The 24,346-nt window shown below is 42.2% G+C and overlaps 3 protein-coding genes and 1 long non-coding RNA gene across 6 annotated transcripts; 1 reads left to right on the top strand and 3 right to left on the bottom strand.

The window, feature by feature from the left end:
* Positions 1–214: 214 nt before the first annotated feature.
* Positions 215–1,648, top strand: LOC112268938. Of its 2 annotated transcripts, XR_002960502.1 has the most exons (4): positions 215–306; positions 562–725; positions 890–1,269; positions 1,347–1,648. It is a non-coding gene; the product is annotated as an uncharacterized LOC112268938 (long non-coding RNA). The 2 variants fall into 2 exon arrangements; XR_002960501.1 differs by having other exon boundaries at positions 890–1,648.
* Positions 1,649–2,767: 1,119 nt separating this feature from the next.
* Positions 2,768–10,068, bottom strand: LOC100841585 (protein ANTI-SILENCING 1). The gene is made up of 11 exons (XM_003559914.3): positions 9,915–10,068; positions 7,805–8,169; positions 7,247–7,415; positions 6,670–7,139; positions 4,868–4,894; positions 4,557–4,649; positions 4,193–4,271; positions 4,002–4,086; positions 3,521–3,638; positions 3,322–3,438; positions 2,768–3,235 (listed from the first exon to the last, which is right to left on the bottom strand). Exons 2-11 carry the CDS (start codon positions 8,126–8,128, stop codon positions 3,188–3,190), a joined length of 1,530 nt encoding a protein of 509 aa, XP_003559962.1. The 5' UTR covers positions 8,129–8,169; positions 9,915–10,068; the 3' UTR covers positions 2,768–3,187.
* A 641-nt stretch (positions 10,069–10,709) lies between these two features.
* On the bottom strand, positions 10,710–16,242 carry LOC100828363 (oligouridylate-binding protein 1). The gene is made up of 12 exons (XM_003562650.4): positions 15,975–16,242; positions 15,031–15,092; positions 14,176–14,278; positions 13,982–14,058; positions 13,827–13,888; positions 13,653–13,743; positions 13,377–13,452; positions 13,266–13,296; positions 12,952–13,071; positions 12,250–12,335; positions 11,322–11,495; positions 10,710–11,189 (listed from the first exon to the last, which is right to left on the bottom strand). Exons 1-12 carry the CDS (start codon positions 16,101–16,103, stop codon positions 10,917–10,919), a joined length of 1,284 nt encoding a protein of 427 aa, XP_003562698.1. The 5' UTR covers positions 16,104–16,242; the 3' UTR covers positions 10,710–10,916.
* A 3,841-nt stretch (positions 16,243–20,083) lies between these two features.
* LOC100828668 (protein TIFY 10b) lies at positions 20,084–22,474 on the bottom strand. Of its 2 annotated transcripts, none has more exons than XM_010237318.3 (5): positions 22,135–22,474; positions 21,700–21,856; positions 20,902–21,149; positions 20,742–20,799; positions 20,084–20,651 (listed from the first exon to the last, which is right to left on the bottom strand). In XM_010237318.3, exons 1-5 carry the CDS (start codon positions 22,256–22,258, stop codon positions 20,531–20,533), a joined length of 708 nt encoding a protein of 235 aa, XP_010235620.1. In that variant the 5' UTR covers positions 22,259–22,474; the 3' UTR covers positions 20,084–20,530. The 2 variants fall into 2 exon arrangements, with proteins under 2 accessions (XP_010235620.1, XP_003562699.1); XM_003562651.4 differs by having other exon boundaries at positions 21,700–21,862; positions 22,135–22,473.
* Positions 22,475–24,346: the final 1,872 nt, after the last annotated feature.

The following is a 24,346-nucleotide window of genomic DNA, read 5'->3' on the forward strand; positions in this document are numbered from 1 at the left end:
GCCCCACAACCAACACGCGACGCAATGACGTGCAAAGGTTTAAGCGTGCGCCACTACTCTTCCATCGCCACCCCACAACCAACATGCGACGCAATGGTCGTGTAAAGGTTTTTGTCGGTTGTAGAAATCATGTGAGTCGAGAGGAGGGATAGCAGCTTCATACCATCTATAAATAGGGGGGGGGGGGGGGGTGGTCCGGGTCCTCACAAACTCAAAACACACAACTTGAAAATAAGGTAGCCAAAGATTGAAGGTCCCTGTCCTCAAAACCTCTGCCTATCATGAGAGTCATGTTCGAAGGCCAAGGTAATATATATCCTTTTCTAGCTAAAATTAAATTCTTACTGGCTTTTAACTCTGGGTGTTGGGACTAGAAATAGGTAGGTAAATTAGTCTGTAATTCAGTGTCTAGGTGTTTCTTGTTACATCAAGAAGGCCATGCACAAGATCCATCGGTAAGGAATTTGTGTTTCAATTACAAGTCAGGGGTTTTCGCTGGGTAAGACCTAGCTAAACTCTTGAACAAATGAATGTGAGACTACGGCCTTGTCTGTAATGCAGGGCTAACTGGAATTTCAGAGGAAACAGTTCAATCTTCTCCGGAACATGGAAATATCCTTGTTGTCCGGAGAGAAGGCGGCAACTTGTGTACCCTCTTGGTGTTGCTCTAGCTACACCATGGTGCCAGCACAGATAGTCATTCCCGGAGCCTGAACTCTTCTAAGGTTAGCAAATAAGCAGCGATGCACTTCCGATCCCAACACTATATAAACCCCCTCTAACCTCTCTCTTTCTCTCTCTCACACACAAGCTGTTCACTCCTTTTCTCCTCTGGAGCACACACGAGCTCACGAGCACCACATCTCACACTTGCAATTGGAAATGGCAGGAATGAGCGATACGATCTCTGCTGGTAGCCTGGGGGCCGAGCAATTATCCTGGAGTGACATGGCATTGTCGCTGGCCTCTTTCCTGAAGAGGCTGAACAGAGCGTCACCGTCCTCAGGAAGCTACGGCTGCAACACAGAGGCAGGATTCGGGATCATCTCGTGCTCACCAGCGGCGGGGCCACTCGTCTGCGTGTCATCCAGCAATCCTTCGCAGACGCCCGAGGGATCACGCTGGCCACGTTGCTCAGCATCTGAATTGGGCACCACTGCTCGGCCGCCACACGCTGCCACCACTGACGCCGTTCTGCCCCACTGAGTTCTTGCTCTCCTGCGGCTTCTGTCGCCGCTGGATCGGTGGCAGCCCCATCTACATCTACAAGTAAGCCCATCGAACGATGACACATGGATGCAAGAATGGTAATTAAGGTCTACTGATGCATGCATTCCATGTGGCAGAGGTGAGATGGGGTTCTGGAAGCCAGAGTGCCGGGACGACTACATCGTTCATGAGCTCAACGGGGAGAGGGCCAATAAGAGGCAGAAGACCCCAATGATGGATGACGGCCGCATTTTCTTCACCTGCACCGATAACCTGTGATGCAGCAAATATATGTGGCTCTCATTGTGCAAATTAAGTAGCAACGTTGGGTAGCATTGGAGAGGTGTAATTAAGGATCGAGAAAGAATTGATTTACTTGTGTTTCCCAATTTTGGAAAGAAAGAGAAAGAATAGAAAGGAAATTTTGTTTTCCTGTGGCGAATGAATCTTCCCTTTGTGATCAAGAGATCATCTTTTAAGTGGTCATGTACATGATGACCATGACCATCTGATGATAACATACTTTCAATCTCCAAACTTCTGAAGAAGAAAAAAAGGTACTGTTCGGCTCATCTGCATGCCACTCTTTTTTCACCCGAGTGTGAGCAAGCCCAACAACAATTGTCACTACTCTAAAAGGCAACCTAATGATTAACAAAAGTACACTTACTTTTTGGCGTGACACAATCTTGTTTATCTCCTCATTCACATGTAACAAGGCGTGTGCATGCATGCAGACGCTACGCTGGCTAGAGAGAGAAGCGTTCTAACAGCACAAGACTGTATGCTCTCGCTATTTACGTGCCTCTGCTACTAAGCAACAGAATTTTTCACGTCTCGAGTAGAAAGCTAAGGAAAAAGTATGGTGTGTTTCATACTTTTGCAACCTTGAAACAAAAACAGTTCCTTCAAGAGAAAATCCACATGCTAGGATCCAAAGCTTTATATCCAAACACATACCGCAGATTAACACACGCCCAACGTGACAAAGGGGTCCGCGCGTGCACCATGTCTCTTGTTGGTAATTAGGCATTTTCTGTAAATATGTAATCCAGAAAATCACAGGGCTGTAAACTAAGCATATTATATCATACAAATTAGACATGCTAAACATCAATAACAAATCTAGTTCTACGGCATGAATAACATAACAAGAACTCGTAACCAACAGGAAAAGAGCAGATCGCATATGTGATAGCGTTCTGCTTAAACTGTGAAGGCTGAGCATCCTCGTTCCTGTTGGTGTTGGTGTTGAAACCAGCAGCGTCATTGTTGACACCAACAGGACAGCAGGCGCCCTAACTAATGGCACCAATTTCATATTTTTAGCTTTTTCCTACAATTTTGTATACAAGATAGGGTACAGATTGACATTTTCTGGAAATTGAAAAAAAGGAAGAAAAAAAAAAGGGGCTGCTGTGGCTCGGCCTAGCCGACTTGTTCGGCCCACTTGGGCTCGGGCTGGTTCGAGGGGAACAAAGGGGCTACAGGGGCAATCAGCGGAAAGCCAACAGCGGCGTTCGGAGAAGGCGTCAGATGAAAAACCAAACGCACACACTGAGTCCATGAACGAGGATAGATGCAACTGATGAAGTTTTGGAGCATACACAGTTCATCATTTGCTACCCAAACATGCAGCAACAGATGGGCATCACTACTGCACTGGCTTACAGTTAAACCTAATCTGCATGCGGTTTTGCAGCAAGAGCTACTTCTACGGTACTACTCTGATTCCTGAAGCTATGTCCTGAGAAACTTCTCCCTACATCTGACCGTTCTACGCTGCAGTTAGTCGCCCCCTCAGAATTCCACAAGTCAAAGCAAAACACAAACCATCGTCACTTATCCTTACGCCATGGCACAAAACTTGCAGGCCAGTGCTGCTTCAGGTACTGTGAGTCAGTAGAGAACCCCATCTGACACTGGCACACAAAAGAACAGACCGTTCCCATTGGTTAAGCGATTCCGCCAAAGCAACCTACTTCCCCATCTTCGCTGTAAACAACTTCCTCTCTTCAGCGTGCTTCTACAGAAAATATTGAACATGCAACATTAGGTATCAACTTACAGAACCCGCACAAGCATAGAGAACTCCAGACGAACTGTATTTACCTTGTGAAGTATGCTAAATTTCCTTGCTTGCTTTTCTCGGACAAGCATCCAATCCAAAGCCAAGTCATATTCAATTGTGTTGGGTTGAGAACAATGTGAGGTTGATACTGCCTTCTTCTGCAGAAATGACAATAGTTGCATAAATATCACATAGAAAAAGATAAACCGCAACAATATTTATTAGGGACAAAATAAGCACCTGCTCGTCTCGTTGTGCTCGACCCATTTTTTTATTACTGATGGTTAAGTGCCCCATAAGAGCTCCTGAAGCTGGAGGTGTGGGAACCTTAAGTAATCCTTTGCTGCAGTAAAGGGGCCTGCCAGTGATATAATTCATAATATGTGTCAACCGTTAAGAAACAAAACCAAACTAGACAGTTACTTATTTCATACTAGAATTATACAGTTATGCCGAGCCGTGCAAAATGGCAGCCGCACACAAACAGTCTGATTTGCCAACCAGAGAACTAAAATACAGAAAATGGTGCTCATGAAAGAAGCAATTGGTATTATAAAGCTCTGTTAATTCCTATTGATGTTTTTGCAGTTGGTTTATACTGAGGTACCATCATGTCGAACATAAAGAATAGTGCCGATAGTTGATTTGAATTCATCATGTGACAGCACTGAATACAAGTACAGTAGAATTCATCATTCCCACAAGTATCAACACAATGTACCTTCCATTCACAATCAAGCCTGAATTGATTTTTGTAACAGCAGTATCAGCAGCATTTTTGGATTTGAATACAGCGTATGCTTTCCCTGCAAATAAAGAGGCATATTATGTGAATAGCACTAAACTGAAACATTACCTGGAACATTGTAAACTTCATGTAAAAAAATGAATTTACAAACAAAACTCACTCACCATTGTTGGGATCATCATAGGTTGGGTGGTTTATAGTCTTAGCATTACAAGTCAGTTGTAGTGCCTCACGAATAAGTTCCTGCAAATATGATTATCAGGAAAAAAAAATATCAATTAAGATTGATGGTGGCATACTCAAAACTTCGAAAGGAGCAGACAAGACCTAAGGAACAAATAAGACTAAACAAAGCAAGAGAAGAATGTTGGAGATTCATGAGAAAAAGGTGAAGTATATGGACAAAAAGCTTATCAAGTTTTTCAATTCCCTACAATGTTCCCACTTGTGCCTGCTCATACCTTTCACTGAAAATCGTTATCTTTTTTTTACTTTTGAGAATATTTTTTACAAAACTGGAGATAGTACCATTACATCAGAAGACCCAAACTGTATATCAAGGTTCTGGATATACACCAGCCTCCCCTCCTCATCACCCATTTGCAGTTGCTCCTCCCATGGCTGAAATTTTAATTTAATAGATTATTATAACATATAACTCAAAGTCAAAAGATAATTTCAGTTAACAGATAATGACACGGAACTGGAAGTCAAAGGCTGCAATTTCTTAGTTATATTCTAACTTTAATGAATCGACTTATCAAGTGCAGATATAACATATGCTTCAGCACAATCATAGCAATACACAAGCGACTCTACAGCGAAGAAATATCACTCACAATCGGTTTGAACCATTTGCTTCTGTCCTGTTAAATAGCAGAGACTGTGTCAGCAAACCAAAGAAAACATGACAGGAAATTGTGAACAAGAACATTTGGTACTTCCTCCGTCCAACAAAGGATGTCTCAACTTTGACTAAATTTGAATGCATCTATACACTAAGTCATGTCTAGATACATCCAAATTTTGACAAACTTGAGACATCTTTTGTTGGACGGAGGGAGTATATGGTTTATCACTTCTAACCTACTCATTAATATGATTGGTCAAACCTCAATAGTACAAGCAGATAATGTTCAGCCAAATAAAGTATAAATCATAAAACGAAATAATTGGTAGATATAAGACCCTTTAATTTGTTGTGTACAAATAAAAGATTTTATGTGCCAGAGATTGAATCCATTAATTTATGTGCCAGAGATTGAAATCCATTAATGTAAGAAATATAGCTGAACGTGTAACCAACCCTTCGGATGACAAGTCAAAAAGGAATGATTTACAGGTGTTGCCCCCAACTACCTGTTCTAGTGCATGGTGGCAATCCACCAGTCAAGGGACTGCTTTACGGCATTCAGTCATTAATTTCCAGTAGATTTATAAATTTATTACATACTTCTGATTTCTGAGAGCTCCATCAATGTATAGCCAGATTATATCCTAATACATGCATTCAAGATGTTTCAGACAGCTGCTGAGATATAATGCTTCTAGACCAGCCCTGTGCCTTTGACATATTTGTCAAAATGTTGCAAACAAAACAAATTCTAAAATAAATGTCCTATTTTCCAAAAACAAATGTACCTTATCCTTTCGTATTTGTTAAATTATGCTATGAGATAGGTAGCGATCACTTTGTTTTCACTGAATATGCATCTACGTTTCATGTCCATGGATGCACACGTGGTAACTGGTAACTGCTATGGCATAAAGAATACAAAAGGTGACGCGTGCATTTTTCATACTAGACGATGCCCCACACGTTGTTGCGGGAATTTTCAGTTAACATGAGTCAAATTGAGTAGCAACAAAATAGTATATTCAAAATTGAAAGCATATAACGAAATTGTATGATATATGATTTATTTCATAGATATTTAAAATTAACTAAAACTAATGGGAATTAAATGTGAAAGTGTTCTTGTTTTGACTTTAAAAACAATAAAACATAAGAAGCATGTGAAATGATGGGTGGCATAGTTTGCATGACAAAATGATGTCTAAATGAGAAAAAATTCCAAAAGAATATGATTTAATTGATGAGGTGGCATGCTTGAATTTAGAGATAAATGTAAAAATGTAAATGAATACATGTATAGCTTAAAAAAAGACATGCATGATTTGATGAGGTGGCATGGTTTGCATGGTGATATGGTGGGCCTAATGATGGGGCATGCTTGCATGTTGAGAGAAATAGCTAGTGGGGATCTCCTATTTAGGTATAGAAGATTTCTGACATGATCTTTTTTTTCCTGCTGTAAACAAGCTAGACACGCTTGTGTTATTATGAAGTTTTTTATTGCATGAGTTGTTGAAACATTTGTCCAGCCATGGTCTCTAACTTTGTGCAAAATAAAAAATCATCTCAAACTATGCAATCGAATCAACTAATCAAAAGATCCTGATACATATGTCAACTACATGAATTGCATGATAATTGCGGTAATATTTTTTTGGAAACTCAAGAGGTAATATTGGTGAGGGTGAGGGTGAATGGTCAGCCACCAACTTCAGGTATTTATAAGTAAAGATTATCATTCTGGGGAACATTAGCATCAGTTATTCATTAGTTTGCAAAACTTACAGGTACAGCTTGTCTTGTTGTTAGTTCCAAAGGTCCAGGGCAAACTGTAGCGTCAGGAATAATTGGGGCCACATTCTGCACTGCAAGATCTTGGGAAAATTTCAATTTCTTCGAAGGCATCTTCTCAGGGAGAACTTTCTGTGTACGTTTTGGAATATTTTGTGTGGGTTTGGGAGCATCCTCCTCAACTGCTGGGGGAAGAATAATGGCATCAACCTGACTTTTCTCTTCCTCCTTCGCTGCTGGGGGCAGAGGAACGACAGCAACCTGATTTTTATCCTCCTCCTGAACCGTTAACTGGGGCAGGGGAACTCCAGCAACTGGACTTTCATCCTCCATCCTATTCCTTACTGGTGATTGATGAAGGGAAACTGGTTTCAAACCTGCACCAGCCTTATGATCCACGCCTTGAACTTCCTGATCTGGACAGCATGTAACTTGCTCATCTTTAGGATTAAGCAGGTTACTGACTGCATCAGAAGGAGAATATTTAGATACATACGGATCTAATGTATTGAGCAAGCAAAATACCCATATGTAGTGTAATGTATGAAAGAATTCTAGATATACTGCTGACCTTCCTGCCCTGCAATTTTCTCAGGTACTTGATCAGAAAGTGTGCAGCTCCCAACATCAAAGAACCTATAGAAGATATAATCAGCCACTGCTTGTTCCCTCGGGGTAGGCTGGCGATTCCTGTCATCCTTTGAAATGCAAACAACAGTGCATTTGCCAGCAATAGCTTCCTAGTTGAGCAATAAACAAATGGCTATTAGAACATTTCAGTTGTAAGGGTCAGAAATGAACTACTCCCTCCGTCCAACAAAAGATGTCTCAACTTTGTCAAAATTTGGATGTATCTAGACATGACTTAGTGTATAGATGCATTCAAATTTGGTTAAAGTTGAGACATCCTTTGTTGTACGGAGGGAGTATATAACATTGACGAGTGATGCACGAGAGGAAGAAGTTTTCAATCTTGCATCTTATTTGTCCTACTTAAGATTAAGACTCGCTGAAAATTACATTTGTAACATGTGGATCTACCCAAATACAAGCAAATGAAACCTAAACCTATGAATAAGGAAGGACGATGGTCAATTCACAAATTATGGCCAGAGTTAGAAAATACTACCAATGGATTGATATCCGCAAGGCCAGTGCCATCACCAGAAGCAAGAAATATCTCCTTTTCAACCACAGGACCTTTCAGATAATTTCTGATCTCATCCGGGGAGAAAAACCATAGAATCTTTACTTTCTTAACTTGATTTTGCTGCCATATTTTTACTATCTTTCCAATGTACGGTTCAGAGTCGCCCTTTTTAAAAAGATATACACAGTCATACAATGAGTACTTCACATTGTCAAATGTGAAGGAATCATAGAACTGTGTATCCATCTTGGCACCACCTCTTGCTTTCTTCTTCCCCCACGAGAACTGGATATTCTCATCCATTGATAATGACCACTTGCACTCAATCTCCCCTTACCATAGGCCTAGAGATAAAAAGCAATATATCAAACCTCAAGAGAAATTAAGCAAAATCAACCATTAACAGAGTTATCAATAACGGCAGACAGGATATAACTCCCTAAAACTTCAATCTGCTACATCTTTTTACTAAACATGGACACTAGATACACACTTGCTAGGGTAAAATAAAGCGTTAATGGGAAGACCACTACAGAAGGAGCAACTGCCAGGGGTCCAGCGCAGGAGAGTATATAGGATATCTCATGTCTCTTGAGGCCAGACTGCTGATTTTAGTGACATCAGCCCAGCATAGCCCCCAAGGGCCAGCCCTGCAGCCCAGGCGCCCAGCGCCTTAGCCAACCCTGCAGCCCACTCCAAACACCATCGGTCCACTTAATCGCGAAACTCCTCATCTCCTGTGACTCCTCACATCCATCGATAATCAATCCTGCATCCCACGCCACGAAACAGAAGCCGCAGGCGCCCAAACCTGAAACCCCCAAAATCTCTAACCTGCTCGGCAGTTTCCGGTAACGATCGGCTCCCCACGCCTGGCACCTGTGGACGGCGGTACAAGCGTGAGGCGTACAGCACCCAGCACAGGCAGTAGGCAGTGCTGCTCCCCGTTTGTTTTCTGAAAGATTTTCCTTGCATTTTATTTCAAATTTTGAATAATCCATGATCCGTAAGTAGTTGTTTTTTGAGGCCTAATCAAATCCGGTTCAATTATTTCCCTAATGGTGTCATTGGAATTTATTAATTTGCAAGGAGGTGCCATTGGAATTTAGTGTAGTGGATCGAGCCAATGCTTCCCTAATCGGCATTTATACAAGAGAATGCATTTTCTTTAATGTTCTTACACTACTTTTCATTTCTTTAGAGACAATTAGCATTTGCGCAATTGATTGCGTACTTAAAATTCGTACAATTTTATCGTTATCTAGCAAAATTTTAGATGTGTCATAAGTTAGCCCCTCCTTTGTTCATTCCTGGGTCCTCCACTGGCAACTACATTACACAAAAGTTGCAGATCAACAATTCCATCATCTCTATTGGCTTGTCCCCTTGATGAGGACATGGACATACCCGCTACACCTCTTGGTAGAATTAGGTTAGATAGGGTAAGCAAATAAAACGTGAGTGCCTTTCTTCATGTGTTCTTCTTAGTCCTTTCGCTTTTCAAGGACTACCGAAAATTATAAGCCCTAACCATTTTCCGATCATCAGCTATAACACAATGCTTAGAATTGATTCAACCGCAATCCTTCATATAATTCTCTTGGAGAATCCCAACAATGTTTTTTTCTTTCAAAAAGTACAATCATGAGAAATGTGCAGAGCAAAACCTTCAGGCATTGTGTTCATACATTCAAGAAAATATCATACTGGTACTATGATAACTTGAATAACTCGACTGCAAATAAAAGCTGTAAGAAAAGGGCACAGCAAATAATCTTTCTGAAAGCACAAAATACACACTAAAAATTTCTGAACATAACAAATGCTGCAAGCATAGGGCAATAAAAACCACCCCCAAATTCATGAACGGTCTCTCGTACAGGGAACGCTTAAACCAAGAGTTGCAGAAAGAAAGGGCAGCACATATCCACGGGCGGAGGACCCGCTAGGGCAACGGCAAGTTAGGGCGGCCGCCCTACCTTGATTTTTAAGGAGATGAAAACGGGGAGCTGAAGGGCGGAATCCGTTCGTGGACGTGGGGTGACGGGAGGAGAAACGTTCGGGAGCGAGAGAATCGAAGGGGAGATACCTGCGGTGGAGGCGATCGCGCGAGGAGGAAGACGAGCAGGGGCCTTGTACGCTCGGCAGTGGGATTGGGAGGAAGGGGCAGCGGCGCTCGCACGAGTAGGAAGAAGAGCGACGGAGTGAGGGAACTGGGCCGCGGGGGCGCTCGGCAGCGAGATGGGCCAGAACAGAAGTAGAGAGGGTTGCGATGGAAAATAAATGAGCTCCAGCGAGATGGGCCTGAGCCGCAACTCTGCTTCCCTAGCATGCGTCGGAGGGAGTTGTACTTTCATGCATGTGTTGTATATACATGAAAAGACTTTGTGACCTAAAGAAAGCATCTATGTACCACTCCCCCCTTCCTAAAACATGGGACCTGTGAATTTTGTTGACCGCCAAACTTTATAAACTCCAACAAAACTTATTGCAAATATATATCAACATGTATTAGTGTCTAACAATATTTATATGCCACCATAGATATTGATTTTTTTTTGTTATACATACAATTTGTCAAATTCTAAAAAATCGCAGTCAGCAAAAGTTATAAGCCTTGCATTTTGGAACAAAAGAAATGAAGTAGTACTTACGAATTTGAGAGGAAATTTCCCCCTTGTTTAGTTAGTCCGAAAAATATGACGAGTTATCTTAATAGATGATAACATGTTGCGACGATGGAAGGCTGAGATGTTCTCTAACTCCCAATTCCCACACAGCACTCGAGCAGTCGAGCTATCAAAATGGTAGATCTCGAAAAATTTATAAAACGAGGTTAGACTTTTGAAATGTTATGAACATGAGATACTTGGACCGAATACTCTTCAGAGTTCAGAATAGTCCGCGCGATTATTTTATATGAGAAAATAACGTAAAGATTAGGTATTAACCGGTCAGCTACACATAGATATACTTTCTCAGGTAGTACTACCAGAATACTCCCTTGAAGTGCATATGTAGTTATAGACACGAGGAACATATGAAAACCATAAAATCTGAGTCACAGATTACAAAGACTGCCTCGCGGGAATCAGTGGTACATGAGCTGCTGCTGCGAGGCACCGATGTTCTGGAAACTACTATCGTACATCGCCTGATTCGCGCTTGGACTCATCCCCATCCCCATGGCTGCTTGCTTCAGATGCTGAGCCTGCATCAGCGCCTGGGTCGAAGTCATCTTGTTCAAGGCAATAGCACGCTGATATGCCAAGAGATCGGCAGCAGGGAAGAGGTGAGCAGAGGGAGGAGGGAGCAGAGGTGTAGAGGTTGTACCAGGGGGTGTAGGCTTGTTGCCCCAGGAACACTGAGAAACAAGAGAAACGTCAGCAAATGCGTTTGCAATCAGGAGATCACCAAATTACTATAGAATGAAGAGAAGAAAAGGCGGCTAATGATATGCGTGAGGAAACAGTGTATAGAAAACGGTGCCGCTCACCTTTATCGGTTTACCGCCAAGAATGCACCCATTACCCATCTGAATTGCAAGGGCAGCTTCTGCGTGGCTGCTGTACTTGACAAAACCAAAGCCTTTGCCATGCTGGACGCGCACCTCCTCGATGGCTCCAGCACCAAGTGCGTAGAAAAAACGATGGAGCACATCTTGAGTTGCCTGTTATTAAGAACATCAAGAGATCAGTCAGGTAATAATTGGGACAAGTAGGATCCAATTCATGAAACTTTTCGGTATTCATGACGTAGATTCATTATGCCATACGCAAAGCTATTTGCACTAGTGAAATAGAGTAAAATACACCACTAGTCCATGAACTCGGCAAAGATGAACACTTTAGTCCACGAACTTGGAAAACGCACACTTAAACCCCTAAACTGGGACTATTGTGCCACTTTAGTCCAAAACGGTTCGTCCAGGCTTAAATACGCCACGTGGCCACCGCGTCAGCTTCGGCCAGGACCGCGGGCAGCTACTCGATTTTCTCAGGATTTTTTTTGCAAAATCATCATGCCCGAGACGGTCGCAAGGGGCAAGGCGGCCTCGCCCAGACGGGGATCCTGACCCCTGAGAACCACGCCGTTGCAGCCGTCGCCTCGCCTAAGGTTGTTATCAAGCCCACAATGCTTAATTTTGACGAGAGGATGCCGGTGAAAGGGTGATCGAAGCCGACGTGGCAGGCACGTGGTGGGATTAAGCCTCGCCGAACCGTTTTTGGACTAAAGTGACACAATAGTCCCAGTTCAAGGATTTAAGTGTGCGTTTTCCGAGTTCGTGGACTAACGTGTTCATTTTTGCCGAGTTCATGGACTAATGGTGTATTTTACTCAGTGAAATATATAGTGTATAGAAGTTAAGCAAGTGAATGGTAAAGCACAAAACATGCATGGATAGGAGCATGCTAAGAGACTACCTCATGAGCAAGGTTACCAACATAAACAGTTCTGTACAGCGGATTATTCTCCGGAGCATCTTCATTTGCTTTCTCCTTTCCATCCTCTGGACAAGACAAGTAGTAGAAAGGAAAAATCTCAGCATATGGAAAGTCTTCATATCAAGTATGAAGAATGAACTACAAAACTTTAGTATGAAGAATGAACTGCAAAACTTTAGTATGAAGAATGAACTGCAAAACTTGAGCATGAAGAATGAACTGCAAAACTTGAGCATGAAGAATGAACTGCAAAACTTGAGCATGAAGAATGAACTGCAAAACTTTAAGTTCCTAACAGCCAAGGCCTAAGAGCATCATGCAGACATAAAGAATCGCAACAAAAGGAGATACAACATAACCAAATAACATAATGAAACAGCCTAGACCCACATATCGTCTTATCCATCGGAACATTGTGATTAAACCATCCAATTTATGAAAAAGGAACACCTTCAAAATGGGGATGCTTTACCAGTCATCAAACATCAACAGAAGCAGGAACCAATAGCTGGAGCATTATGCATACCATTGTCAATAAAAGATCAGTTGAGAATGATAACAGTACACATTGAAGGACTAATATTCTACATAATCCACCATTTGAAACTATCTTGCAAATTAAGGAACTAAAAGTCCCAATAGTACAAATATGCAATGGCCAATGGGTCAATAAAAATGCACCTGTGAAATTGTTAGTTACACCAGCTATACTTTTCGAATCTGAAGTTTGCTGGTCCTCGACACTGTTGGCACCCTTTGTTGCCCAGTTGCAGCGAATCTGCCGATTTCCAAGCCATTGACCTACAGAGGTTATTTTTACAATTATGAGATCACCGACATTCTAAGAGCAAAGAGACTTGCATCACTGACAATGTCATTTAAATAACGGATGATTGTGAAATATTATCATATGCATTAGACTACAGGAAAAACAAATTCAAGTCTTCAGCACACTCGCAAAAAGTTCTGCTCAAGAGAAGAACTCGAAGGCATACCATTTAAGTCATTTATGGCGCTTTGTGCATCCTACAGACCAAACGAAACAGTTTTCAGCGAAAACCAGCAGCAGATAAAGCACAAATTCAGACGCTTATGACTGCCATCACCTGTTGATTCCTGAAGGAAACAAAGCCGTACCCTCTTGATCTTCCTGTCTTTTGGTCCCACATAACTCGAGCATCACTAGACAGCAGTAAACATTGTAATTTTAATCTCCATACACGAGTCAATGAAATAAATAAATAAAACCAGTGCCGATTGATTAATATTAGGTATAACAGCACCACTAGAAGATTAAGGAAAGTACAAATTCTGAAAAGCCAATAAGCCCAATAGCAAAATTAATAAATGATGAATGAATAAAGGCATCAGGAAACACTTACGAGCAGCTAGAGGAATATCCTGAGAAGAATGCAAATAATGCAGAATCCGTAACCTCTGCGCTCAGATCACCAACAAAAATATTGAAATGGTCTGCAAAAGGAATAGTGATTACCATAATTGGCCAAAGCTATACAAAAAGGTGCAAAATACTGGCCCAAAAAGATAGTGTTAACCTGTTGTATCCTCCCTCTGACCACTAGCATATGCCCAATTAACTCTGATAGGCTGCCCAAAACTGCAAAAATGTTCTTCACTAAGCACATAGTATTGGGAACAAGTAGTAAAACTGGATTTCAAGAAAAGTAGAACTGGCAGCCTTTTCTCTTACATTTGCCTACCATTAAGTTGCAAAATTGCTAGAGCAGCTGATCCACGTTCATAGTAGTCAACAAAACCATAAGAGGACTGCAGAAAATATATATTTTTAAAAGGCCAATCATGGGATCCTGTAAACTGAATTATATTCCTCTTCTGAAAACAACACATAATCACCGAACAAAATAGCAAGAAACAGAAACAAACCTTCTCTTTTCTTATAAGCTTGCATCCTTCAACTGAACCAGTACTCTGAAAAACCTCTCGGAGAACTGCCTCGGTCACGTGAACATGAATATTGCCAACATATCTAAAATTGACAGAAACATGGAAAACGAGAAAACGTTGTGACCATGCTTGTAATGAACAATTAGCTCTTAAATAAAAAAATGGTGCAACACTAATGGTTCTTTTATCTTAATTTTGACGAACATACATTATCAGATGTGCCTCAATATTCTATAAGGAATCATGCATCTAAATCATACTCCCTCCTTTTCACAAAGATTGGCATATTTGGTTTCATTAAGATTTAAGACAATGCTTTGACCAATAATAACTCTATTAATATGTAATTTATATGATAAGAAACCATAATTATCAGTAAAAACTTTTGAAGACGAATCTATTGATATAAATGCTGTGTCTTAAAAAATACATATTAATAAAGTAATTCTGGATCAAAGCCTTGTCTTAACGGAACTAGAGACGCCAACTTTTGTGAAATGGAGGGAGTATTGAGCAAAGAAGGAAATGCATTAAGTAACTCCGTAATATTTGTGTTAAAAGATACTTTGTGTGAAATATTTGTACTCTTAGTAAACTATGGAATGTTTGGCTATTGCCCCCTCAGTTCCCTAAAAGCTTAACAAATCATAAGAAAGTGTGTGTGCAAACTGCAAACCCCTAAATGAAAGATCTTCATGACCAAGATCAACAAATTGAAACTAGATAAGGTAAAACTGTGTGTGCGCATGCAAAGAGGCACTAAAAATCTAAAATATAATCTGCAGTTCAAAGCATGCAAACAAAAGAAAAAAAATATTCTCTAATATGACTCACACACTGCGGCATGTACTCGCATCAAAACCAGGTGGCAGATTTCCAGTAAGGATTGGTTCTATCTGCAAAAATAAAAAATAAAAAACCAACGAAAGAAATAATCAAGACTCCTGTGGACATGTAAAAAAAAAACAAAGAAAACAGAAGGTCGCTGTGTATGAACTACATGTACATGGCACACCCTATAGACACTGCCAGGAAGTTCCAATATGATAGTCGTAACAGCACTTTGTCACAAAAACCTAATCGACCGGTCAACAACACTAAATGAGCACTTTACATGAGGTGCATGACAAGCCAAGCACAAGGAATCCTAATTTGAGTTTGAGAGACTTAAAAAATAATCAAAGGTGGATAATTTTACACAAAACTAATCACTAAATTTTTGCAAACAAGCGATGAGAAATCTTGCAATTTCCAACATGTGCAGAAGATTTTAGCAACATACACACTACAACATGAAAACATCCATGTCACCTGGAGAGTGATCACTCACTTAACTGGGCATCAAAATCTGATTTGCCCACGAATTTGAAAACTAAGCGCCTTCAGATCACTCATGCTGCTCCTTTTACCAGAAACAGAATGAATTGGACCACTCTTTCCCCAAGCATCAGAGAATCTCCACCAGGGGTCACTCAATTTCCGGGCAGATATCACCCTTTCAAGTTCCAGCAACTGCTATCCTCAGTCTCTACTAGTCGCCGACATAATCCAATCCACCCGGACACTGGAGACAGGCAGAATATCACAATTCTGCGAAGACCCTCAAAGCTCATTGATCACCTCGCTAGCCATACACAGGACAAAACCGGAAACCCGAGACGGAACCCAACACCCAGAATTCTGGCCGAGGTTCGAGTGGCTAAGCTATTCTACAGCCAGCCTTCTACCGGGGGAATCAGCAAGCTTCCGCTAGGCGCGGCGCCAGAGTAGGCGCGTACCTGCTGTGGAGGCGGTGCGCCGAGGAGGTGGTGCTGCGGCAGAGTCGGCATCGGGTACATGGACTGCAGCGCGGCCGCCTGCTGCATCAGCGCCGCGGCCTGCTTCTGCTGCTGCTGCTGCGGCAGCATCGCGCGTCCACCCGCCTCCGCGAGACGCCGCGAGGGAGAGGGTAGATTGGCGGGGAGACGGCGAGGAAGATGGAAGGGTCCAGAAGGTCGGGGGCGAGAGAGAGAAAGGGGTGAAGGGTAAAGTTTGCTTTGCCCCGGAATAGGTGGGCCTGGATTCCCGTTTTGCTTGTTTTTCTGTTCGGAACTTCGGATAGAGAAGAAATAACACATGGCAAACGTGGTTAGCAATTAAAAATACAATCAAATAGATTTCAATCGGACAGAGAAGAAATCATCCAGTAATCCCGGGGTCTCCGGTGGCTGACGAATACTGTACCGTAAACCGAATACCGTATGCAGAAGTGTAACAATAATTGAAGGAAAGTTCAGACCAAAATAAGTGGCCTAAATTCTTATATAAATTCACGTAACTTAGTTCCGGACGGATGGAGTATAACATTGTGATTAAAGAAGAGAGATTGTTGTTATATAAAACATGAGATGCACCAATTGAATGATAGAATAATGTTACATTGAAGAGTTTGTCTCTTAACTTGGTTCGAGTATCCACATGAGTTTTGCTAGCCGATGGCTTACCCCCCGCCCTCGTCAGCATGTTTGAGCATCGGAAAATGACTAGCATGGCCGCACTTTGAAGTTTAGGACTACTGCTATGCGCATCACTTCACTTGTGACATGAGTGACCGCCGACCACATTGGCACATTGTGGTCACCCTTCTGCCCCTGCTCTACTAGTGCAGGTGAAGTAGGGTACATTTGCGGTTGGGAAGCTTTGTTCATCTCATGTTCTTCTTTTGTCCCCTTGGCGCCCGGTACCTGAAAATCTGATGTGTGGGTCCAAAACAAAAATTGCTCAAATAACCAAAATATGGTTTTTTTTTGTCCTTAGAAGGAAAATCAAATGTGCGGCATTTGGCAAATACAAGGATAGGTGTGTGTTTTGTGGCTTTTTGCCAATGTAGGAGCATTTCGCCAAATTATTTGAAAGAAAACCTAGAGCTTTCTAAGAAACAATCATAGTTTGCATGCTTAGGCCTTATTTGGTGGTAGTGTATTTTTTTAGTCACTAGTGTTTTCATATTTGACGGGTTTGGGTGTTCACCCAAAACTCTCAAAAACCTCACACTAGTGATTTTTAGAAAAACTCTAATATGAAAAGTGTTTTAATTTGGTAAAAAAAATGAAGTGTTTTGTGTAGGAAAACTAGGGATAATCCCCTCTAAACCCTTCGTACCAAACAACCAATTGAGATTTTTTGTGTTTTTCAATTTGGAGTAGATATTATCCTAAAAAACACACCAAAAATTCTAGTGCCAAACAAGGCTCAATGAGGTGGTTGTACCTGAGTCCTCCAAGGATCAAATCTCATATTTGACCCCACGTGTCTCAATAAAAGTGGTCTATTCTTTCATTGATCGGTGAGATGCTCATGACTTTGACGGTCTCTGAACTCCACAATTGCAGTCTTTAGGCACACCGTGATGTTGTAATGTTTGCGTCTATTTACGGGTCGACGTATTTTTAAGAAACCAATATAAGACCTTGTTTAGTACTCCCTGCGTCCTGAAGTGACGTGGATTTGCATAAAAATCTATACAAATCCACGTCGTTTATTTTGTGACGGAGAGAATATTAGTGTATTTTTAGTCACAGGTGTATTAGGTATATATCTCCTTTCGCCTCAGAAACACTAGTGGTATGAAAATTGTTCTTAATCGATACGGAAATGAGGTGTTTCATGGATGAATCTAGAGATTAACTCTTTTAATCCATGTCTAGCAAACAACTCAACTTTTTCCGAACACACCGATCGAGCAGTGTGTCATTTTTATTAAGAAGAAGACGCAAAGAAGCGCGAGTACAACTGGCAAGACGGAACAAAGTGAAACAAAACAAGAAACAAATTTTGTACAAGCAGCTCATTTGGGTTCATAGTGCTTTTGGGGTTTAAAAATTGTCAAACAGCAGCTCCATGCTCTGGAAATTAAGCTCTTCCATGTCGTGCCACGGTACCAAGGCATATAAAAGTTCAGAAAAAACTTCAGATATGATGCATCTCATGAACCCGGCTAGGAGTTAGTACTAACGTGAAGCGGAGTCGACTGATTTCTGGACCCAGCGACGGTGGCGGAGCTGCTGTATAACCATTGGGTTCAAATGACCCCAATGAATTAAGCAAATCCTTCATTCACTTAGTCTTTGTCTCCCTCATTAGTGAAAATTTACACTATAAATAAAGGCAATGAACCCAATGATTTGGTAATCCAGCTTCGCCACTGCCCAGCGAAACGGCACAGAAGCACGCAGTACGCAGGTTTTACATGTGCACGGAGGGACCAGGTCAGCTTCTATCAATCGGAATGGGGTGAAATGAAAGTGAGGCTGAGGAGCTGACGGCAGAGACGCCGAAAAAGGAGCAATTTTCCCCTTTGGTTTGTCAGATTTAAATACGGAGTAACTTGAACAGCGGCCGATCGACAGATTCTTATACGCAGGAAATTAAAGACTTCGATTGGAGTACTCCGTGGACTGGTCGTGCTATCGTGGTAACCTCGCGAGAAATTTTCGTTGCCGGCCGGGGCAGGGGAATCCATTGTTTGGCGCTGGCTCGATAGACTGGACTTGCAGGTCAGTTGGCCAAGTCCCTCCCCTTCATAAGGTAGGTCAGGAGAATGTGCTTTTCCATTATCCCCCCAAAAAAGCGTATAATATGCATGTTTGTTTGCCCAAGTTGCTCACGTTTTTGTGTTTTGAATCCACGTTGGGCCCTATTTGTACCATGAACATTTCCATCATTTCGTCGTACAGAAAAAAGAACATTTCCATCCTAGAAGCAAGGGCAAGATGTCCTCGGTGGACCAGAGGAGAAGATACAGAGATTTGGTGGTTCTGCAGTCCGCAACTTGTGCGCTCATGAACAACTTGTGCACATGGCTCTGCCTTCTTGTTATCTTGCCTTTGATTTATCCGCAAAGCACAAGCAATTCCATGCGCATTTCGCGGCCAGACGAGTAATCCGCAAGCTAAGTCCAGACGTTCAGTCCTCGTAATTCACTTTCTGTTGCCTTTCTTTCTTTTGCAAAGGTACCGATTAAGCTTTACTCAGGTTAGCTGGATATGTCTGCATCAACTTTACGAGGAGAAATACCGGGAGACTCATCAGCACAAGGTTTTGACAAAGCTAAGGCATGAAACAATGATGAAAGGGTCACACATCTTAAACAAGTCAAAAGGTCTAATATGGATGGCAGGAAGCTGCAAGGAAGCCTCTTATGTTAGTGTTAGCAAGTACACTACTGTACATTTTTCTTTTGCGTTGGAAGAATACTACAGACAAGTTGAAGGAGAAAGCACCCAGTTGCACCACTCTGGCCCCCCATGTCTCCAACAAACAAACACCTGTCTGTGTGCACCAAATTCCTTCCCGTTGCAATTTCCAAACTACTTCATCTGGTCATGTATATTTCCCTGCTTTAGCTGTCAGCCTGTCAACTAAGAACCCTATCACATTCCATTTCTCACATGTGCTCCTGCCTTTGGATTAAAGAATTGGTCAGGGGATCTTTGCGTTGTGCATCTTGCCATCTCAGACCCTATCTTCAGTTGGACAATGCCATCCAACCTACCAAAATCTGCCTCCTGTATAACTGCTTTGCATGATTGATTGTATAACTGCTACAAGGAAGCAACCTCACAACTCACAAGGATTTAGAATAGACCATTAATTCTGGTTACAGAGCACGGTATACTATACCATTGGTTGACTAATTGTGTACCCCTTCCGATCCTAAATTCTTGTCGTGGATTGGAGGGAGTAATAATCTGTGTCTGTAGTTGCTACATTAGGTTTTGTGCAATCATTTATCCATTGCCTCAAACGCTAGAATGGAATATGCACAAAAAAATCAGCAGCAAATTTACATATTGCACACCAAAGATTAAGATTTATTCAACAAACACCACAAGAATTCATTCAGATCTGGGAATAAAACCAGGTAAACATATGATAATAGGAACATGAATATAATCTGAATCCATTACAATTGCTTGATTTTAAAGATCAAGGATATGGCTAAAGACAATGCCAAATGATCAGAATTACATAAGATTCATATGTGTATTCTTTGTACTATCTTTTCCTTAGCATGGCCAAATCAGTGCCACCATGTGTTAACATGCCAAAACTTCTCCAGGCTCTTGGCACTGATCATCATTTGCTACTTTTCTTTACATCGGAACTATGTAACAGAGGAATTACATAGAACTGCAACCTAAACGATACACTAGAACATGATATGGTAAGGGCACATATTTATGATCTCATACGAACTAACAGCAAGCACATTTCTTATATTTCTGAAAAGATCTTGTAAGGGCGTAGGACATAGTCATAAGCTGCCATGCCGCCTCATTTGCTGCATTCAGTGCTAAAGCTCAGGTTTGGCGGCAGCATTCGGCCCCAGTCCAAGCCATGTCTGATTCTCAGGCTCCTTCTTAACAGGTGTTGCATCTGACGGAGAAGCTTGATATGGTGCGCTTGCATGAAGACTATAAAAACAAAAGGCAAGTTATTTCCAGAGAATGCAGTGGTGATTAAAAGTAACCATACCGTATGATGTGACAGAGAGAGCAACTTACCGATCCTTCCTCTTCTCAAGGAACCGGTGAAGTGATGCCTTCCTAGCAATAGGCAGATCTAACAGGCCAAAATAGTTTAATGAATAATTGATATCATAGGATTCAGCAAGTCATATGTTAAATATCACAATAGACATGAACGACAAGGGCGGGTAATTACCAGCAGCGTTAGGACGAGCAGGCTTAGGAGCATCATTCTGAGCACCAGGCAAGCTACTTGCAGGGGCCTGCACAACTGTTTCGGCCTTGTTGCTGTCGATAACAGGTGTGGGCACAGTGGTGTTCTGAACGACAGGGTTGCCCTTGCTAGCCAGCTGAATCAAGTTCTTTGCCATGTCAGCTGGAAAATCGTTGAACACGAGCACCTTTCCACCATAGAAGATGGTCAGCTGACGCTTCTCTTGCTCCCTATAATTTATTTCCACACAACTCTTCAGTACAATTTGGAAGAACACCGCTCCAAATTACCGTCAGTTGCCTTTTCAGTGGCAAGCACAAATATTCTTTCAGAAACAGTTCACATACTATCAACTTCGGTACAGATCACCCTCAACAACAAAAAATTCATCGGTACAGATCAACTCTTTCTATAAAAAAGGATCCAGTTTAAGGTCCATAGACTCTGGAGTCTGACTGTCTGAGCAACCTATTGTTACGTGTTACAAGTCTGAGCATGCATAACTGATTCGTTCGTTCCGAGAAAACAGGCAACAAGTTCTTGTAATTTTAAAGATCTAGTTTAAACAATCTCCCAATTAGATAGGAGTATTAGATTCCATGCCAAGACTAAAATCTTCTTGCAACATCTAGTCCCGATTCAGATAAAATAAACACAGGCAGAAAGGCCTCTGGACACAACGTTTGGCTTTTATTTCTATGATTCTCACAAAATTAGTAGGGGCCTAAAGGAAGCAAGGAAGGCTAAAAATAGAGTAGAGGAAAGTGGCGTAGTCAATACCTGGCAATAGCATCAGGGGTAGCAGCATCCTGCACGCCGCCCAAGCCGGCGCTCTGCGGGAAGAGCTCCATGGTCTCCTTCTTCCTCCCCGACTCCTCACCATCCACTACGGGCAAAGAGCTCTTCGTCGCCGCCTCCTTCTGCGTCTCTGCCTCGCCTGAAACTAAACAAAACCATACACAGATCAGATCAGAGAACTGGACTCTGCAACTCAAGCCGCCGGCTCTGAAATTCCAGACCAAATCGACGCGAAGCGGGACGGGACTTTCATCCCAAAAACATCAAAGCCGGAACACAGATCTCGCGGCAAATCATCCTCGCAGAACCGAAACTTTTGGCACCAATCGGACAAAAACGAAACCGCGAAAGCAACCAATCAACCAACCAAAACGGCGACCAGCTCTAATCGACGGCAATCCCAGGCCGCTTGCTCACCTTTGTTGAATCCGAGGCTAAGCTCGGCCGCGGCGGCGCCGTTCTGGCGGACGTAGCGGCTGAGCAGGCTGCAGGCCACGGCGAAGCTGCTGGCCTTCTCCCCAGGCCTCGTGGAAGCCGCCATCTCCTCCGCTCTAGTACTACAAACGACCTCTCCTGTTCTCCAGACCGATCCAACGCCCGCCCTGAATCAGCCAAGCTCGGGGTGCGTCCTTGGCCGGAGCAGCGGTGGTTGGTTTCCTTTTCTTCTTTCTCCCCGTGCTCCCTTGGCCGTGTGGGAGGAGGACGCGGTTTCTGAGCACGAAATGAAAATAGCCCCCGTGGGTTAAATTCCCGATGCGGGGCGATTAGAATAAGCCGCGGCCCGGGCCGGGCCGGGCGGGCATGATTATTGCTACGAATTCCGCACGTGGTTCGTGCGGTGGGGCTTTCGACCGAGGGTCTCTTTTCTTTTTGTTTTTTTCCTCTCTTTTTTCTTGGGAGGTTGCGTCCTTCGGGCGCTCGCTCGCTCTCTCTCCCATGTGCGCGTGTTCATTGCGGTAGCCTCGGCATTCGCCGGCAGCCGTGCGACCGTGGACTACTGGACTGTGTTTGTAGGAGATGAGGAAGCTGGAAGAGCGGGGCTCGTGGTGTTGAACCGTTTGAGCAGAGAGTCGGGTTTTTGACAAGACCAGAATTCGAGCCAAATTTTTGCGGTGTGTCAAATTTTCTACGGGACGAGCTAAAGGGTAATCGTGGAACTGGAAACCTGTGCCGTGCCGGGGGACTTGAACTTTAGAAAATCAGGTCACCTGCTAATGCCTTTCAAGTGAAAGAGAAACTGGTGTTGTTCATTGAGAGGAATCGGTGTTTTAGACTTCGACTTAACCTTCGGATGTTTGCTTAGATAATTGAGTTTGATCTAGTAGAGTACAGTATATTTATGGAAGTACTATTTCCGTTCCGGAAGTTCTAAGTTTGTTATGAAATCTATCAACTCTAAATTAGTGTAGTTTATTAAATCTTTCATGATATTTCTTTCATAGTATTTTGTTCAATATTATAGGTATCGATTCATTTTCTATGAATTTGGTCAAACTTGTAAGAATTTTGACTTAGGACAAACGTGGGATTTCTTATGTTTAGGAAAAAAAAAGAAGAAGCGGAGATAGTACTGTAGTTTTAATTATTATTTTTGCAATGACGTGGTCGTTTGATTCGAAACAAATGATGCATATAATTGCAGCCATCTTGGCTTACCTACGACTTTTTGTACATTTATACGTTTCTATTGGCTTTCTGCCTAACTTCTACACAGGATTACGTGTCTACTAGTTGAAGGAAAGAACGGGGAAAGAGAGAATACAACAATCTTTTCTAGTATTAATTAGCCGATGCAATCTAGGATCCCTATAATCAAATGGTTATGTTGTTGTCCTCTTTATGCCATGGATACATATGACAGCTTTTCTCTAGTTCTTATATGGTCTAAGAACGAAGCAACTTCACTTTTTAAACCAACCATATATATAAATATGAACTTGTGTTTGGCAAAGTTAAACACATATAAGTCATGCTCAACCACAATATTTTCTTTATACTTTGTAAAGTAACTTTAAAAATCTAGCTCGGCAGCTAGAACACTACTGCACGGTTGCAAAGGCGTAGCTATCTATCCTAATCCTCATGTGTTCTTAAACAAATTAAACCTAAACAAACCTCACGCTTTCGGACGTGTAGATGCATGGTATGCTCCCTTTTTCACATCTATCACCCGTATAGGATTTGGCAAACTATTATGGAGCAAAAATGTCAAGGTGACAAAAGCTAGGAGCAGGTTAAATTAGCGAGTAACTCCTTGTTGCGATAAAATTTGGGAATTGACTCCATTCTTAGTAGATGGGGAGCCTAGTTTACGGAAGACCGCATAGGATTCCGACTAGGAAAAGAGGGGGCTGCTCATAGTCGTTGCCGCCTTCTCAAACACCTGTTGGGTCCGCCGTCACCCTGACTACCCCTCTAATCCCGGGCACATGGCATTCTTCGTGAGATTGTACCTGGTGTCTTTGAAAGAACAAAAAAAAATCAAGGCCTCAATTGCCTGTTCGTGCTTTATTAGGATGATATATGCGACCCAATAAACAACTATAATTAGGAGGACATATTTAAGGTCGAGTTTGTCGGCACTAAACTTCTTGCTCCTTTCCTACCTTGTCCTACCTTGTAAGAAATA

Source organism: Brachypodium distachyon, chromosome 1 (genome assembly GCF_000005505.3).
Source record: "Brachypodium distachyon strain Bd21 chromosome 1, Brachypodium_distachyon_v3.0, whole genome shotgun sequence".
Lineage (NCBI taxonomy): Eukaryota > Viridiplantae > Streptophyta > Magnoliopsida > Poales > Poaceae > Brachypodium > Brachypodium distachyon.

Coding starts and splice junctions, on each gene's coding strand:
- LOC100841585 (XM_003559914.3), bottom strand. CDS start 8,128: ATGGATGAGAATATCCAGTTCTCGTGGGGGAAGAAGAAAGCAAGAGGT. Junction 4,650..4,867: donor GCAAATGGTTCAAACCGATT/GTGAGTGATATT, acceptor TTAAAATTTCAG/CCATGGGAGGAGCAACTGCA. Junction 3,439..3,520: donor GAGCACAACGAGACGAGCAG/GTGCTTATTTTG, acceptor TCATTTCTGCAG/AAGAAGGCAGTATCAACCTC.
- LOC100828363 (XM_003562650.4), bottom strand. CDS start 16,103: ATGCTGCCGCAGCAGCAGCAGCAGAAGCAGGCCGCGGCGCTGATGCAG. Junction 13,297..13,376: donor TTTCCTTCAGGAATCAACAG/GTGATGGCAGTC, acceptor TTTGGTCTGTAG/GATGCACAAAGCGCCATAAA. Junction 12,336..12,951: donor TGTAACTAACAATTTCACAG/GTGCATTTTTAT, acceptor TGTCTTGTCCAG/AGGATGGAAAGGAGAAAGCA.
- LOC100828668 (XM_003562651.4), bottom strand. CDS start 22,258: ATGGCGGCTTCCACGAGGCCTGGGGAGAAGGCCAGCAGCTTCGCCGTG. Junction 21,150..21,699: donor ACCCCTGATGCTATTGCCAG/GTATTGACTACG, acceptor AATAAATTATAG/GGAGCAAGAGAAGCGTCAGC. Junction 20,652..20,741: donor CTTGAGAAGAGGAAGGATCG/GTAAGTTGCTCT, acceptor TTGTTTTTATAG/TCTTCATGCAAGCGCACCAT.